The sequence below is a fragment of the Hippocampus comes genome, unplaced genomic scaffold, assembly GCF_001891065.2.
Source record: "Hippocampus comes isolate QL1 unplaced genomic scaffold, H_comes_QL1_v1.1 scaffold195, whole genome shotgun sequence".
Classification (NCBI taxonomy): Eukaryota; Metazoa; Chordata; class Actinopteri; order Syngnathiformes; family Syngnathidae; genus Hippocampus; species Hippocampus comes.
The window spans coordinates 818,658-833,095 of record NW_017806076.1 but is presented as its reverse complement, the minus strand read 5'-3'; the positions used below and the strand labels follow the sequence as shown (position 1 = coordinate 833,095).

General features: G+C 45.0%; 1 protein-coding gene and 1 long non-coding RNA gene across 3 annotated transcripts; one reads left to right on the top strand and one right to left on the bottom strand.

Annotated features, from left to right (window-relative positions):
- Nucleotides 1–3,084: 3,084 nt before the first annotated feature.
- On the bottom strand, nt 3,085–11,434 carry nr2f1a (nuclear receptor subfamily 2, group F, member 1a). 2 transcript variants are annotated; one of them, XM_019894632.1, is made up of 3 exons: nt 9,961–11,434; nt 8,372–8,896; nt 3,085–3,964 (listed from the first exon to the last, which is right to left on the bottom strand). In XM_019894632.1, the coding sequence occupies exons 1-3, from the start codon at nt 10,391–10,393 to the stop codon at nt 3,690–3,692; spliced, it is 1,233 nt and encodes a 410-aa protein (XP_019750191.1). In that variant the 5' UTR covers nt 10,394–11,434; the 3' UTR covers nt 3,085–3,689. The 2 variants fall into 2 exon arrangements, with proteins under 2 accessions (XP_019750191.1, XP_019750190.1); XM_019894631.1 differs by having other exon boundaries at nt 8,372–8,899; nt 9,961–11,430.
- Nucleotides 11,435–12,717: 1,283 nt separating this feature from the next.
- LOC109530725 (uncharacterized) lies at nt 12,718–13,498 on the top strand. Its single transcript, XR_002171060.1, has 2 exons — nt 12,718–13,164; nt 13,306–13,498. It is a non-coding gene; the product is annotated as an uncharacterized LOC109530725 (long non-coding RNA).
- The last annotated feature ends 940 nt before the right edge of the window (nt 13,499–14,438 follow it).

Genomic DNA, 14,438 nt, shown 5'->3' with positions numbered 1-14,438 from the left:
CTCCTTCCCTGTCTCGGGTAGAGAAAGCGGATCGATCGCCGACCCGATGGTTTAGGCCACTGCTTTATTTATCTGGCCAGGCAATGATATTATCAGCCTTGAACGTTATATACCGCAAACGTCTTCCTAAATCAACACAAAAGGATCCGCTTACGCAGCAATCTGCTCTCACCCGCGCGCGTTCTCGTGGACGCGCGCTTTCACGCTCACAAGCGTTCGAGAAATCCTTCAGAAAGGAGAAACATGACCAAAGCTGACGTATTGCTATGACAACCTGCACAAACGTTGACGCACGCACGCAAGCACGCGCGCCCGCGGGCACGAGGAGTTGGCCCTTTGTGTTGCATTCAGGGACCTTCTAAAAAAACAAAAAAAACAGCAGGGACTCCGATTTGGCTGCACGCTGGGTGATATTACAAATCATGTTTGTCGTCATCGTAGGCGTGTACAATCAATACGCGCGTAAATAAACATCGGTTGTCTAGTCTTTTTGTTTGTTTGTTTGTTTGTTTGTTTGTTTGTTTGTTTGTGTAAAAGAGTGCAATCAGGAGGCTGAGTGACATTTTTTTTTACGTGTCAGAAGAAAAGTACACGAGGAATAAAACATACGCAGAAACGTACTAAAACTTCAAATGGAGGCCCGAGTTGTGTTCCGACTGAACAAAGCGGCCGCCCTGCACGCACTGAAAGGCAGAAGACGACCTGGGCCCGCTGACATGTTGAGCTATAATAAATGTTCCTCTTTCAGGCAGACACCTCAAACGTGAAATCGCATCCAGCTGCTTGCGTAAAAAGCAAGCTAATAGTGGCTCGTGTTGGGAGTCCTCCACTTGTATGGGCTTTGATGAATGAAAGCAGACAACGCTAAATGATTGTTTAACTCTCTTTTTAGGCCATCCTAACTGGAGCTTTCCTCAACGCTGGAGGCCTAAAAAAGGGGACGCGCATCTCCCGAAAGTACTGTCGACTCTTTCGTCCAATCATTTTTTTTTCTTGATGTCATTGTGTTTATTGATATTTACATACCATTAGGTATTCATTTGACGAGTGGGCATATTTTGGAATACATCACGTTGCGACGTCGAAGATGGCTTTCCTCGAGTCCTGTGGTGTGTGTTTTCTCGTATCGCCCGTACCCAAACATTAATTAGCAACACATGCCACGATTTCATCTGCCGCTCTCTTTATATAGCCCGTAGTGTAACAATTGCACAACAAAATGCTCTCAGCGAGAGGATAAAAGATGGTTATACTCTGGAGGGATTTAGAATACATTATGTTGGAGACAAGCAGCTGTACGCTGCGTTTAATAACCCAGCAAACCATTTAGTCCACGGCAACATAAAACGACAACGACCTGCCTGCCTGCATGGGCTTTTTGTCATGCTCCTTTTGAAGCCAAACAAACATCGTAGTCCCGCATGCAATCAAGCAGGGGAACAGCTGAAGGGGGAGGGGGGGGGGGGCACAACCAGAATATTTCCTCGATATCATGATTTCGCGTGTTTCTAACTCTTGTACGGCCAAAAGCAGAATCGCACGCAGAAGCCAGTAAACAATAAGCAACCAGTTTACAGAAGCGCCTCACAAGACGCTTGACCCGAGTCGATTGGATATCGGTTCACACATTTATCATCACTTGAGGGAGCATATGAGGACAAGTCTTATACGTACATTCCTTAGACAGAATAATACCAGCAATGCAGGCAGATAAAGCGATGACACCCCCCCCCTTTCAAAAATAAAAGAAATCCCCCCAAAAAAGAAATGACAAACACAGTTAGGCGACAATCGCACACGACGACGTGATGCGTTCACTTGTCCCCCGTCATCACACTACCATAACGTGGGCCATAAGGCATACGCAAGCAACACGTCTGATGATTAAGAATGGGCTGCTGCTGCTCACAGGCAAATGCATTAAATGTCACACCCAAACGTGGCTTTTTGTGTGAGTTTAGTGTGTGTGATGTGTTGCGATAAAATGTGTCACTTTTGCCCATCAAGGTGGAAATGCAATGACAGCGAGAGTACATGCAACTGAGACTCGTGTGTATGAGTGTGTATGCGCTACAGTGCACGCACACGCACGTTCACATAGGCTGCATCATCACCACCCATCGTGCTTATGTCAAATATATTTTCCATATTGATCACGACTGCATCAGCAGGAGGAAAAATCCTTCACAGAATAAAATAAATACATTTGATTATCTTTTGGCAAGTGACGCCCACGTTAATAATAAAGTATAAGCGCGATCAAGGCTAATGGGGCGAATTTTTGAAGCGAGGGAAATTTAGGAAGTGTGTGTGTGTGTGTGTGTGTGTGTGTGTGTGTGTGTGTGTGTGTGTGTGTGTGTGTGTGTGCAAGGGGGTCGGAGTACAAAACCAAGGTGAGCCTGCTGTGATTTTTTTTATTATTATTTTGCTTGTATCGTGTAGAGCCATTCCAGGACAACTAGTGCCGTGTATAACTTGTTTTCACTGGTGCAAATAGGGAATTTCAATTTCAGGCTGCATTCAAGAGCGAAAATGTGGCAAAGAAAAGTGAACGGATGGAGGAAAATTGCTTGCGGACAGACATCGTTGCCTATTTGTCTTTTAATAATACAGTCACCATCACACAACTTCATCAATCGAGCCTTTCTGCAAAAAAAACCCCAAACAAACAAAAGAAGCTGCATCCTGGAGTAAGCAAATTGAAGGCAACAACCCATCAGGTTCGAGAAACAATGATTTTTTTTTTCCAAAGACGAAACAAACAAACAAAAAAAGTATTTGAAATGATATATTAAAAGTGCTTTTTGATTTTTCATGTCTCTCCTCTTTGACTGATGATCAAACTCATGGCCGACGGGGGGAGATGGGGGGGCGTAGGGGGTGCAAGGTGGGTGTAGGGGAGAGGAGGGGCGGGGGTCCCCAGATGTCCTGTCAGTAAAAATGTCCTGGGGGGTGAGGGTGGCCTGGGTGGTAAGCGGTTCAGTTTGTTGTTGCAGGTCCATCGTGTTGGGAAAAAAAAGTTCAACCATCAGTGGTGATATTGTCATAGCGATTAGACTTGTTTCTTATTGTCTAGATTTCTTAATTTTTTTTTTTCCTGGGTTTTTTTTTTTTTTTTTTTTTTTTTTTAAGATTCTCACTTCAATTTTAATTCTTGGAGAACATAGCTTCGACAACATATACCGCACTCATTATAAGAAGCAAAAGGTTATATCAAAAATTATTAGTATAGAATCACAGAAAGCCTGGTTTAGAACCAGAAAAAAATACAAAACAGAGAGAAGTACATAGACACAGGACAAATTCTTATAATTGCTTGGAAACATTATATTCCCGCTAAGTCTTGATTCTTTTTTTTTTCTTACTGCGCATATGATGTTTTTCCTTTTGTTTGCAATTTTTCTTACAAAAAGAAAAGAAAATAAAGACTAGTATTTTACAAAATGACGAGTATTGTTCTTGAAGGTGAGGGCGGATTTACACAGGTGTAAAGTCCAGTTCCAATATTTTTCTGTACATATTCCATCTCAGTCCCAGAAGACAGGGGGGTGGGTGGGGAGGAAGAAAGGAGGCAAAGGTCTTCCAAAGTTGTCAAGAAAAAGTCTGATACGTATAGTCTTCTTAGAGGATGGGTGCTGAATTTTGGTCCTTGTCCTCTCTTTTTTTGTGTGTGTGTGTCATTACAAGCATCATTGGATGGACATGTAAGGCCAGTTGAAGCTGCTCCCGGATAATAGCATATCCCTGATGAGCGTTTCAATAGGAGTTTTACCTACCAAGCGGACGAAGAAGAGCTGCTCGATGACCGACGAGGACACGGTGCGGAGGGAGGGCAGCCGCAGCAGAAGCTTGCCAAAGCGGCTGGGCTGGTTGGGGTACTGGCTGCGCACGTATTCCTCCAGGGCGCACTGGGATTTCTCCTGCAGGCTCTCGATGTGGGCAGCGTCCGACAGGCCGCAAGCGTCTGCGGGGAGGGCGACGCCAAAAGCACAGCGCGTGGTCAGCACCGGACGCCAAACTTTCATTTTTTTTTTTTCAATAGCGGGCGTAAATATTCTCGTTGCTTCGCAGCAAAAGATACGCATGAGTCAAAATGAACTCCGAATACAAATACATATTTAGCATAAAGCTAAGCAAATGGAAAAGCTTGGAAAAAAAACAAAACACTTGGCATGACAATGTGTGCCTGCTTGACGTATTTCACTCTGCGACCCAATAAAAACACACCCTAATTCGAGGGAAGCGTTTCAAGATGACTTTCGACTAAAGAGAGAAAAAACGACATCGGGTTTTTTTTTTCGGAATTATTTGTGTTTGCAGGTGGAGTTCTATTTGTCTAATACGTAATTGTTCCATTGTGAATAATAGGAGCACGCCAAAAATATAGTTTCTGCAGCGCATTTCTGAAAATACATTTTCAAACATTTAATTTGTCATCCCATTTATTGAGACAACAATGATACTTTTATTTTTATTATTTTTTTTGGAATGTATATAAGCACACCACGGGACCTCCAGCTAGTCTCAACTGAAGCAGAAAGCTTTGGCAAACATCCTGTCAGGAGCACTCCGGTCATCATTCAGCATGACTCCTTCTTGACTTCGTGGAGTGCACTGCACAAATATGCTGCATCACACTGAGCCGGTGCAACTGTCATTCATGCAGCCTCAACAAGAATGGCACGCACGGTAACAAATAAGAACAGAGCAAGTGTGCAGAAACATGTGATTATTATGATTATTATTTTTCAATTTTGGAGTGAGGTGAGCATGCGAGGACCCAAAGGCCGGCGTGCTCTTGATGTCTGCACTCTGGAGATTCAAGTTTTAAGGAAACCCAAACGGTCCTGATGAATGTGAAATTGCTCTGCTTGTAATGTGACCTAATTACTCTGCAGTAAGCTGTTAAGTCATTTTGCCTCTTCTCTCCATAGACCACTCTGGCCTGTTTTTTTTCCTCCCCCTCCACCCTCACCCCCTCATCCAAACCCGGGAGCCGATTGCAGTGCATGGCCGCTCGAAGCAATCACATTTATTATAAGAGAAAGAGGGAGGGGAAAGCCAATAGTCACTTCAAGAGAACATAAAAAGTGCAAGAATGAGCTGTTGAAATATCTGTGTTGTGTTTCTGTTCAAGCGAACAAACTCCAACTGGAGATAGAACCAGCGGTTTGAAAACAAGGTGCCACAGCATGCATGTCTTGGATGGCGTATATGAGCCGCTTTTGCACACGACACATATCATTGGGGGCGAGGAAAGGCGAGGATACTGGGGCTGTGCTTTTGAGCCTCTTGGTGAGTTGCGGGCTATAACTCAGTGTGGCCCAGACACAATAACCTTGTGAACCCCGGGGCAACCCTGCGATCTCGGGGTGATTTAGTGTGACCTTAGCCAGGCCGCTCAAAGAAGCATGTATGCAAATCCTTTCGGATTAAGGCTGAGTGTCCCTTTAAAGCCAAAGCAGCCAATATGCTTTAACTCCATCCAATCGAGATTTTTGGTCCTTTACAATGACATGCAGGTGAGATTAAAGAAAAAGAAAGAGACAATAGTTGGAGGATAGAGATGAATGCGTCTGCATGGAAAGCTGCACACACTGCTAAATACTCAATCAGGCCTAGGTGCCCGTCTGTGTGTGTGAGTGTGTGTGTGATGTGGCGTGTGTGTGCGTGTGTGTGTGTCCTGCACCCTACTCCAACAATACACCCTGACATGGGAGCACACACACACACACACACACACACACACACACACACACACACACACACACACCAACACACACTTGCAAACCGCTATTTATGCAGTTTAGTGAAGGCCCAGTGTACATGTCAATAAGGGGCTGATGTCAGTCAACTGTGTTGAAACACGACCACCATTATTTATGCATCAAATAGTGACGGGAATGGGGTTATTTATTTAAGGCAAATAATCCACGTCGCTCCTGGCAAAGCGCAACGCAGGAGCAACCTGCTTTTGGGTGCACCCCACCACCACCCAACGCACACACGATCAAGTCCAACCAACAAGCAAACTCAGCGAGCCTCCGTAAAACATGGACACGTTCCGTCTCTTCGTTTTGCGCTAATTTGAGGTGGAAAAGTCGCCACGAAAAAGAGGAAACAATACACAAGTTGAATATGGCGAATACGCGTGATGCTACATACCGCCTGTGGTATACTGTCTATCGTCTATATATTTATCCCATTTAGCATTACTGATGTGCGGATATGCTTTATTCGGTGAAATGGAAAAAGTACATGTTTGTGACGATTTAGTTACTTCAAGTCCAACGTAGACACAGATCTTGCATTTCAGTCATAATATAATATAATATAATATAATATAATATAATAGCGCCATTAGTAGGCTACCAGTACAAAACAGCGGCCGTTTAATTCACTCTAGAGTACCATTTTATTGGATACAATTAAAATTTTGAATTACATAATCTAATAAATTAATTATTTAATCCGTGATCATAATCTCGGTTTCATACACGATCAAAAGAAATGAATAATGCACTCCACAGGCGATTTGTATTATTGTCTCGATCTTTTCGTTGATTGTCTCCCATTTTCCACTTGTATGGTATGACATTTGCATGACTGACCTACTCAAGATATGTTGGGAACAGTTATATCATGAAAAGGTGTCAAGTTAGAGCACATCATAAATTTGGGCTTATCAGTGATGTGCTCCCGGGTGACACAATTGGACCATGGAAAAAAAAAAATGTGAATGACGACACAGTTTTAGGAATGTTTCGATCAGTTCTCGGCACGTAGCACTCAAACGTCTCATGGCTTATCTGAGCAGCTGTCAAGATTACTGATTTTAATGGACTGCAGGAAAGTGATGGAAATATCCCGACTTCTGTGTCCTGGAACATTTTATGTTTGTGATGATACGTAGTGTACGTGGTTAAAGTTCAACCTTTGATGTAGCATTTCGAGATGGAAGCCGTTTCGGGATAATAATTGACATCAATAAAAAAATAAATAAATAAAAAAAAACCAACAACTAAAAAAAACATTAATAACAGTAATTGTTGACTGATGTGCCCTTGAGCAAGGCACTGACCCCCAAGCCAATCCATGTGCCGCCCCATCACTGTCATTTAACCTTAAAGTAGTCAAGTGTGGTACACAAGGAATTGTTCAATTGAATGTTGAAAATGTGCATAATGTTAAAGTTGTGTGACAGTAATGTTGATTGTGAAGGCCTTGGGCAAATTAGATTGACACGGCAACAGAGGCTGAAATCTGATTGGACCAAAAAAAAATGTAACAGCCACATAAGCAGTACATCTGTTGTTCGAATAGACTGAAATGTGGGCACTCCACAGTGTTGTGTACATTTATGTTATACTGTATGTTCGACCTCACTTCTTGTTGTTTCTCCAAATGTTTCTGTATTTTTTAATGTCATACATTTGAATTTTACCTGACATGAATTGTTTGCTGCCAATGCACTGCAATTGTTTCATATTTTTCTCTGAAGAAATAATGGAAAAGGGGTTCCAGGCAATGAACTTTTCCATCATCAAAATAGGAACAGGTAGTGTTTTTTTGTTACATTTGAACACTGATCATTGTCATGTGCAGCACTCCACAGGCGATTTGTAAAAAAAAAAAAAAAAAAACTGTACAAGATTAAGAGTTTGTTTTCCTTTTTTTTTTTGAAACAAGTGTGCCTCTGAAACAAAAACTTGTGACTGAGTTGAAGTAGAAGTTTGCGGCCTGTGTGAGTTTCAACTTTGTGTTTTTCCTTCCTCGGGACGTTTTGCAAGAGCCAGCCATCGATTCATCTTCTCAAATAATATATGAAGACAACAATTCTAAACGAGATCTGCTGTTTCATACGACGATGTTTGACCGCACGGTGTGAGTAGTTCAATGCATCCGGAAACATCAGCCTCGTGAAATGTTACACCATCTTTTCCCCCCTCTAATGGATTATTTTTCTGTCGTGTTTGTGGTCACAAACGTGCCAGCTGTCACGCACTGATGGACTCTTTCACCTTTCGGGCACATTTGTTTGACATGTGTACTGAGCATTTACGGCCGCTCATTTGTCCTCTCTTCAAAATAAACACAAACTGCGGCCTATGAAATTATCAACGCGCGTACGAGCGTGGAATAGTTTCCCAATGATTTTAGGCTTTGTGTGCGCCTCTTCTTTTTTTGTACACCATGGCCTGAGCTGACAGGAGAACGCATCTCAGAGCTCACTGTTAACAAGACAAATTTATCCCACGTGAACGCCAACCACGTCGTCAAGTTCCATTTGCGGCTCCCATTTTGTTTGTGTTGACGAGTTGACGCGCGGCCACAATGGGCCCCTGCGCGTGCACGCGCTCGTGCTACCCACCTGACGTGAAGAGCACGATGGCCTTGAGGCAGCTGTACTCTGCCGAGTCTACGTGCAGGGTTTTGAGCTTCTCCACTTGCTCCTGGAAGATCCGGATGTGGTCCATGAAAGCCACGACGCGGTCCGCGGACATGGGCGAGGCGTGCAGGCCCGCCGCGGCCAGCAGAGGGGCCACGTGAAGGGGCATGGAGCACTGGGCGGCATTAAGCACAAACAACTCGCTCCACGTCAGCCTGAGAAGGGACACCTGGTCGGTGATCTGCAGGTCGGGAAAGAAAGGGATGTTTCTGGCCCACTCCACGGCGCTGAAGAGCAACCGAGCCGCCAGCTCGCAGATGTTCTCGATGCCCATGATATTGTTGGGCTGCATGCACTGGCTCCCGTACCGGGACGTGGGGTAGGGCTCGGCCCGCAGCAATAACGAGATGTATCCGGACAGATAGCAATGGCCGTTGAGGGGGTCCCCGTTGGTCAGCGCGTACTGGCCTGGGTTGGGCTGGGTTGGAGGCATTCGTCCTCGCTGAACCGCTGACAAAAAGAAAGAGAAGAAGAGGAAATGTGCATCCAGGACTGACAAACATTGTTCACCGGCAACGTTGCACGACGAGCTTCTGGTCGGTCTGTCTGTGTGAGTGTGTGTGTGTGTGTTTCGATGTGTTGTGAAAGCGCTGCTGCGAACTTCAAACTAAAACACACCGGTGCCCATTTGTAACATGGAAATGTCATTGAAAACTGCTTAAACGTCCACAATGTCACACACACGCTTCCAAACACACTACGGGAAATATTCCACATTTACGGCAATTGTTGTTATTTTTTTTAAATCCTTAATTGGACAGTCCATGACGCGAACTTAAGCCGTTGATCACATTTATATTGACGTGTGCTGTTTCGCCACAGCAACGATACTTCTAACAGTCAAACAAATTGCAGCCGAGACTGATAATTCTCGCTCTAAATTGTGCCGTTTTTGAATTTCATGCACATCAAAGCATCACTTGGAAATAAAAGGATTCCTGCCATCGCTTTTGAATATTAATAACACGCGAGTGCAACAACATGAGAGGCATCACAGCCTGTATAAGACCCGACACTACAACATTTCACACGTAAATGGCGAGGCTTTGGCGTGAATTAAACCCCAAAAAGCCTTGACGTGTTCGTACGGGTTGTGCGCTGGAGGCAAACGACGGCACAAGGGGTCAAGTTGAGCGCCATGATTGAGCGTGTGTGAGCCGTCTGGTAGCTGAGACGTGCAGTGGGGGAGACCCGGCTGTGTGTACGTCGCATCCACACGCATTTCCGAGCCTTTATTCGCTTCTATGGCGGGAGTAATGTGCGTTTTAGAAACAAACAGAAAGCGTGGGGTCATTCGTACATGTGCAATGGGGGGGGGGGCGAACTCGGCCTGCTGGTTCAATCGTGTTTGCGCTGCAGCAGAAATCTAAACAAACGGGGTGCTTTGTTCGAGCCCTCGAGTGGTTCCGTCCATTTAGAAAGCATGCGCCGCGGATGGAGAGTGCACACACTGGAAGCCCGCCTGTCTTCAACGCGGCAGCAAGTGTAAAGGTTTCAAAATAAATATTCACCTTCCCGCCGCATGCCCACTTTTAAGCACTTCTTAAGTCGGCAGTATTGGCACTGGTTCCGGTGGTGCTGGTCGATGGGACAGTTCCTATTGGCGCGACACGAGTACGTTAAGTTCCTGCGTACACTCCTCTTGAAGAAACTTTTGCAGCCCTCGCAGGTGAACTGGCCGTAGTGCTTGCCGCTCGACTTGTCCCCGCACACCACGCATTCGATGTGCTGCTGGCTCTGCCCCGAGTTCTGGCTGCCCTTGTCCCCGGCCGTGCCCGGCGTGGACGGGGGTCCCGGCTGGCTCGGGGTCTGCGGGGTGTGCGGCGCCGCCGACGCCGCCTGCTGCTGCTCCCTCGACGGCTGCGCTGCGGGGTTGGGGCCGCTCGGAGGTCCTCCGGCCACGTCTTCCTGCGGATCTCGCCACACGCTAACTACCATTGCCATATCTCGGCCCCGGAAAGTGCTGTAGAGCGAAATGGTCGCTGCTGGTTCTGGAGCGTGTATGGGAGAAAAAAAAAGCTTTTCTGCTAGATGGCCGCAAAGTCAAATCGGTGCACGGAATCTCATAGATGAGGAGGGGGAAGTCAATACATTCAAAATAGCGGCGGACGGCTGGAAAGGAACGACCCGATCACGATATGCAAGTATCGGGAGGCCAGTTCCAAGGTAAATTGCACTGAGCCATTCAGGAATCCCCACTCGTGGAGGAAAAGGCGAGTCCAGACGTGTTAGGGTTAAAAAAAACCCCACTTTGATGGAAAAATAGCCACAAAGGAAAAGCACTTCACACGAGCGAGTATTTCTACAAATAAATAAATAAATAGAAAAAAAAACCTTCTTGTGACGGAAAGACGCTGGATCCAAAGTGCTGCGGTGTATAAATTCCTTTCTCCTTTTCTCCCAGTCTGTCTTCGCTGTGTGCGCAGCGCAGCGAACGCACACACACGCGCGCACACAAGCACAAAAACTGCAGATTTGGCGCGTCTATATTCTTAAATAAAGATCATGGTCATCTTCATCATCATCATCATCTTCTCGAGGCGAGCAGCCGCGAATAGAGTCCACGCCGTGTAAGACTTTCACCTCTCCTCCAGCTGGAGCCACGGAGAAAAGATATCACAGAAGGGAAAAAAGCCAGCCAGCCAGCCAGCAGCAGCAGCAGCAGCAGAAGAAAAAAAACAACTAGTAGAATATGCAAGAAGAAAAAGAAGAGAGAGCCTCCCAAAAAATGCTTTAAAGGTAGAGGAGCTGCAGAGCAATGTTTCCGAAACGGGGGGATCTGCGCGAATGTCTGTATATAGTGAACTTTGACACTACTATTGAAACTGACACGTTTCTATGGAGATCGCTGAGCCTTATATGGTGCTCATGTCAAGGAGCCAAGAGAGGGGCTGCTAGAGACTGATAATCAAAGGCGACTGACTGGCCAGAGCCCCGCATAGAGGAGGAGGAGGAAGAGGAGGAGGGGGAGAGGTGAGAGAGAGAGAGCGAGAGAGAGAGAGGGGGGAGAGAGAGAGGAATGGGAGGCTGAGGTTATAGCCAAGCCCTCTCTCGCTCTCTATTGGTTGGAGTCCCGCTCTTGCTCTGTGTGCTGTAAAAAGTGTCCCATTTTAGAGATGGGCAAGTTCAAATCACATGTTTTGTCTCTTATATATAAATGCAGTTATTTCTAATAGCAGGATGTTCATTTGGAATACGCTTGGATGACAACATTCATTTGTTTATTTTTATTTAGCTGCCACTGTTTTTGTTGTAAAGGAGGTCTCAATGTCATTTTTAAAAATGTTGAATTTTTTTTTTATTTGACTCGTCTATTCGTGCAATTCATCATTTCCGTCGAACCTGCTCCACTGTGCGTGGTTGTGGACATTTTTTGCAGCGTTGTCATATCACCACTGGGGGCTCTCTTCTTCTTCTTCTTTTTTTTTTTTTTTGAACATTTTATTTTCGATATTTTTGACAGACACAATTTACATCAAGATCGCTCGCTCCTTCACCGCCATTTACTTTAAAACCTGATTACTATGGCTCGTCTTTTGTGGGCAAAAAAGGAGAAAGACGTAAGAGGAACCCCTGGATAGAATGGCAGAAAAACATGCGGGGGGGAAAAAATAAGGGGGACAAAGCTTTTACCCTCGGCAAATAATCCTCTCAAAGTGTGGGGTGGAAGTGGTGGTCTCTGGTTGTCTTGGGCTGGTGTCTTTATTCCAAAATGTGTCATGCTTAGGATGGGAGCTCATGCCTGTGTGGGAGCTTCGGCATGCGCATTGCGGTACACGCGCTGTGGAAACGCTCCGGTGTGGCTGATGAAAACTTACATTGTACTGTGAAAGAAACACAAGAGGACGCAATTAGAAGAATTCTTCATTTAAACAACCCGTGTTACACGAATGGTATGCAAAGATGTCGGCGTTAAGAAAAAAAAAAGGGAGGGGTGCTGCAGCAATTAGCCGGGTCCCTTCTTGTGACTAATGACATCGCCGGTGTCACATAATGTCTTCATAATGACACTCATTGACAATCATGTGAACTTATTTGGGGAATTTGCATGGGGATTCCGGCTTTTTGTGTGAGGATTTCTGCAGGCTTTCTCCCCCCCCCCTCCTGTGAGTTAAAAAAAAAAAAAGAAAAAATGGATCGCGCTGCCATCTAGCGTACATTGTACAATTACAACCTCCATAGGAGCGAATGCACAAGTCATTTAAAATGGATTTTTAACAGCAAATGTTTGTTTTTGTGTTTTTAAAGGCTTCCATGACGAATGAACATTTAATTGATCATGTTTTGACCTGTCCTATTAATAGTGTGAGAGTGATAGGAGTGCATCATAGCGGTGAAGAGGAGCCAAAACTCCATACAAATTAGAATACATTTCGATAATAATGAGTGAAATATACCCGAAAAAGAGAAAATCACTTTAAACACAAAGGCACTGTGAAGGAGGGGAACACTATCCGTTAATATCGGGTTTCATAATAAAATTAAGTAAAATCAAATAAATGGAAGTCCTTGCAGAGAATTCTTCAAGCATGCAGGCATATTGTTCGATAAATGGAGCTTAAATATGCAAGTGAGCCCCTTTGGAAGCTCATAGGAGGGATGGCTTGTATTTTCCCTTTCTTTAAAGTACTCGACAAGAGAGCTCTCTCTCCTCGTCTCTGTCTCGGACAACTCCAATGAAAACTCCCCGGCCATGTCTGCAGCGCTTTGAAAAGGTGAAACCAATCAGATTAAATCGGACAATATATTTTTCTTCTTTTTTTTTCCTCCATGCAAGTGTATCATTAGGATTTAACTTCACATATTGGGGTGGGTTTTTTTCCCCTCTTTTTTTTTTTTTTTTTGGTCGGAAAAAGGGGCTTTCGCGTGCAGGACAGGAGGCGAGCACACACGGAGGGGCAGCGAATGGGGAGCAGAGCTGGGGGAAGGAAAAAGGGAGAAAGTGGACCACAGCGGGGCATTGAGAAGAGAAGCACCGGCGATGGCGTTCTGCATGGAGCACCAGGTTCGTGACATTTGCAAAAAAAAAAAAGAAAACAAAAAACAAAAGGCAAGTGATCTATCCAGTTTTCCTATTTGCACTGCGTTGCATTTCAACGCCAAGTTAATTCAGTAGGCGGCGGGAGCGACAATCTTGCACGCACCCCGACTCGTTCCAGAACTTTGTACCCGGTGGACAAGCGCGTCTTTGCCGTCCCATGATTAACCGCGACCGGGGCTCGGATGCCGGTCATCCAAACCGGACAAGGACACCACATCGTCGGCTTTTAGACACCGCGGACCCCCTTCGGAACGTGGCGCGCTTCACCTGCATGCGAGGTTATTTGATATTTATGAGATCGATAGCACGCCGAGATAGCGTCAAAGCATTAAAAGGCTGATCAAGGAGGACGAATGGGTGCTATTTTAACACCGTGCCTGGCCAAGTGCCGCTCCGCTCAAGTGCCCATTTTTCAAGATTGTACCACAACCACGGAGGATGGCGTAATTCCACTTTAACACCCGCCTTTGGTAATTCATCAGTGATGCATTATTAATTAGGAAAGGATAATATCACAGGAAGCTCTTTCAATTAAGGTCAGGTTAACTTGCAGTTTGGATAGACGATTTCATTTTATTGAGAGAAAGGGCGACTAAGGGACATATTTATTGTGCATTTATGAAGCTACTGTAAACACTTAAAGTAATTTAATTACTACTCCAACGCGAACAAAACGTCATCTAGACAATATCTTAATGCCTTGAAGATGAACGTTTATTCGTTTATATTTACAGCTTTCTGATTTGTGACGTTTTCAAGTTTTGGATACTAATATTCGACGTCGCGTGTGTGTGTGCGCGCGCGTGTGAGTGTGTGTGTGCGTATGTGTGTGCGTGTGTGTGTGTGCGTGCGCATTTGTTTATGAGAGTGTGTTGTGGTCACATCTAAGATGATGTATTGATGCCCAGACTCAGTCTTGGGTGTAATATAGCTGAAAGACGAGGCTAT

Bases quoted from the DNA above. Each gene is read 5' to 3' on its own strand.
- nr2f1a (XM_019894631.1), bottom strand. From the start codon at position 10,393: ATGGCAATGGTAGTTAGCGTGTGGCGAGATCCGCAGGAAGACGTGGCC. The intron at 8,900-9,960 runs GTGAATATTTAT...TCTTTTTGTCAG, and splicing joins AGTGGGCATGCGGCGGGAAG to CGGTTCAGCGAGGACGAATG. The intron at 3,965-8,371 runs GTGGGTAGCACG...CCCTCCCCGCAG, and splicing joins CATCGTGCTCTTCACGTCAG to ACGCTTGCGGCCTGTCGGAC.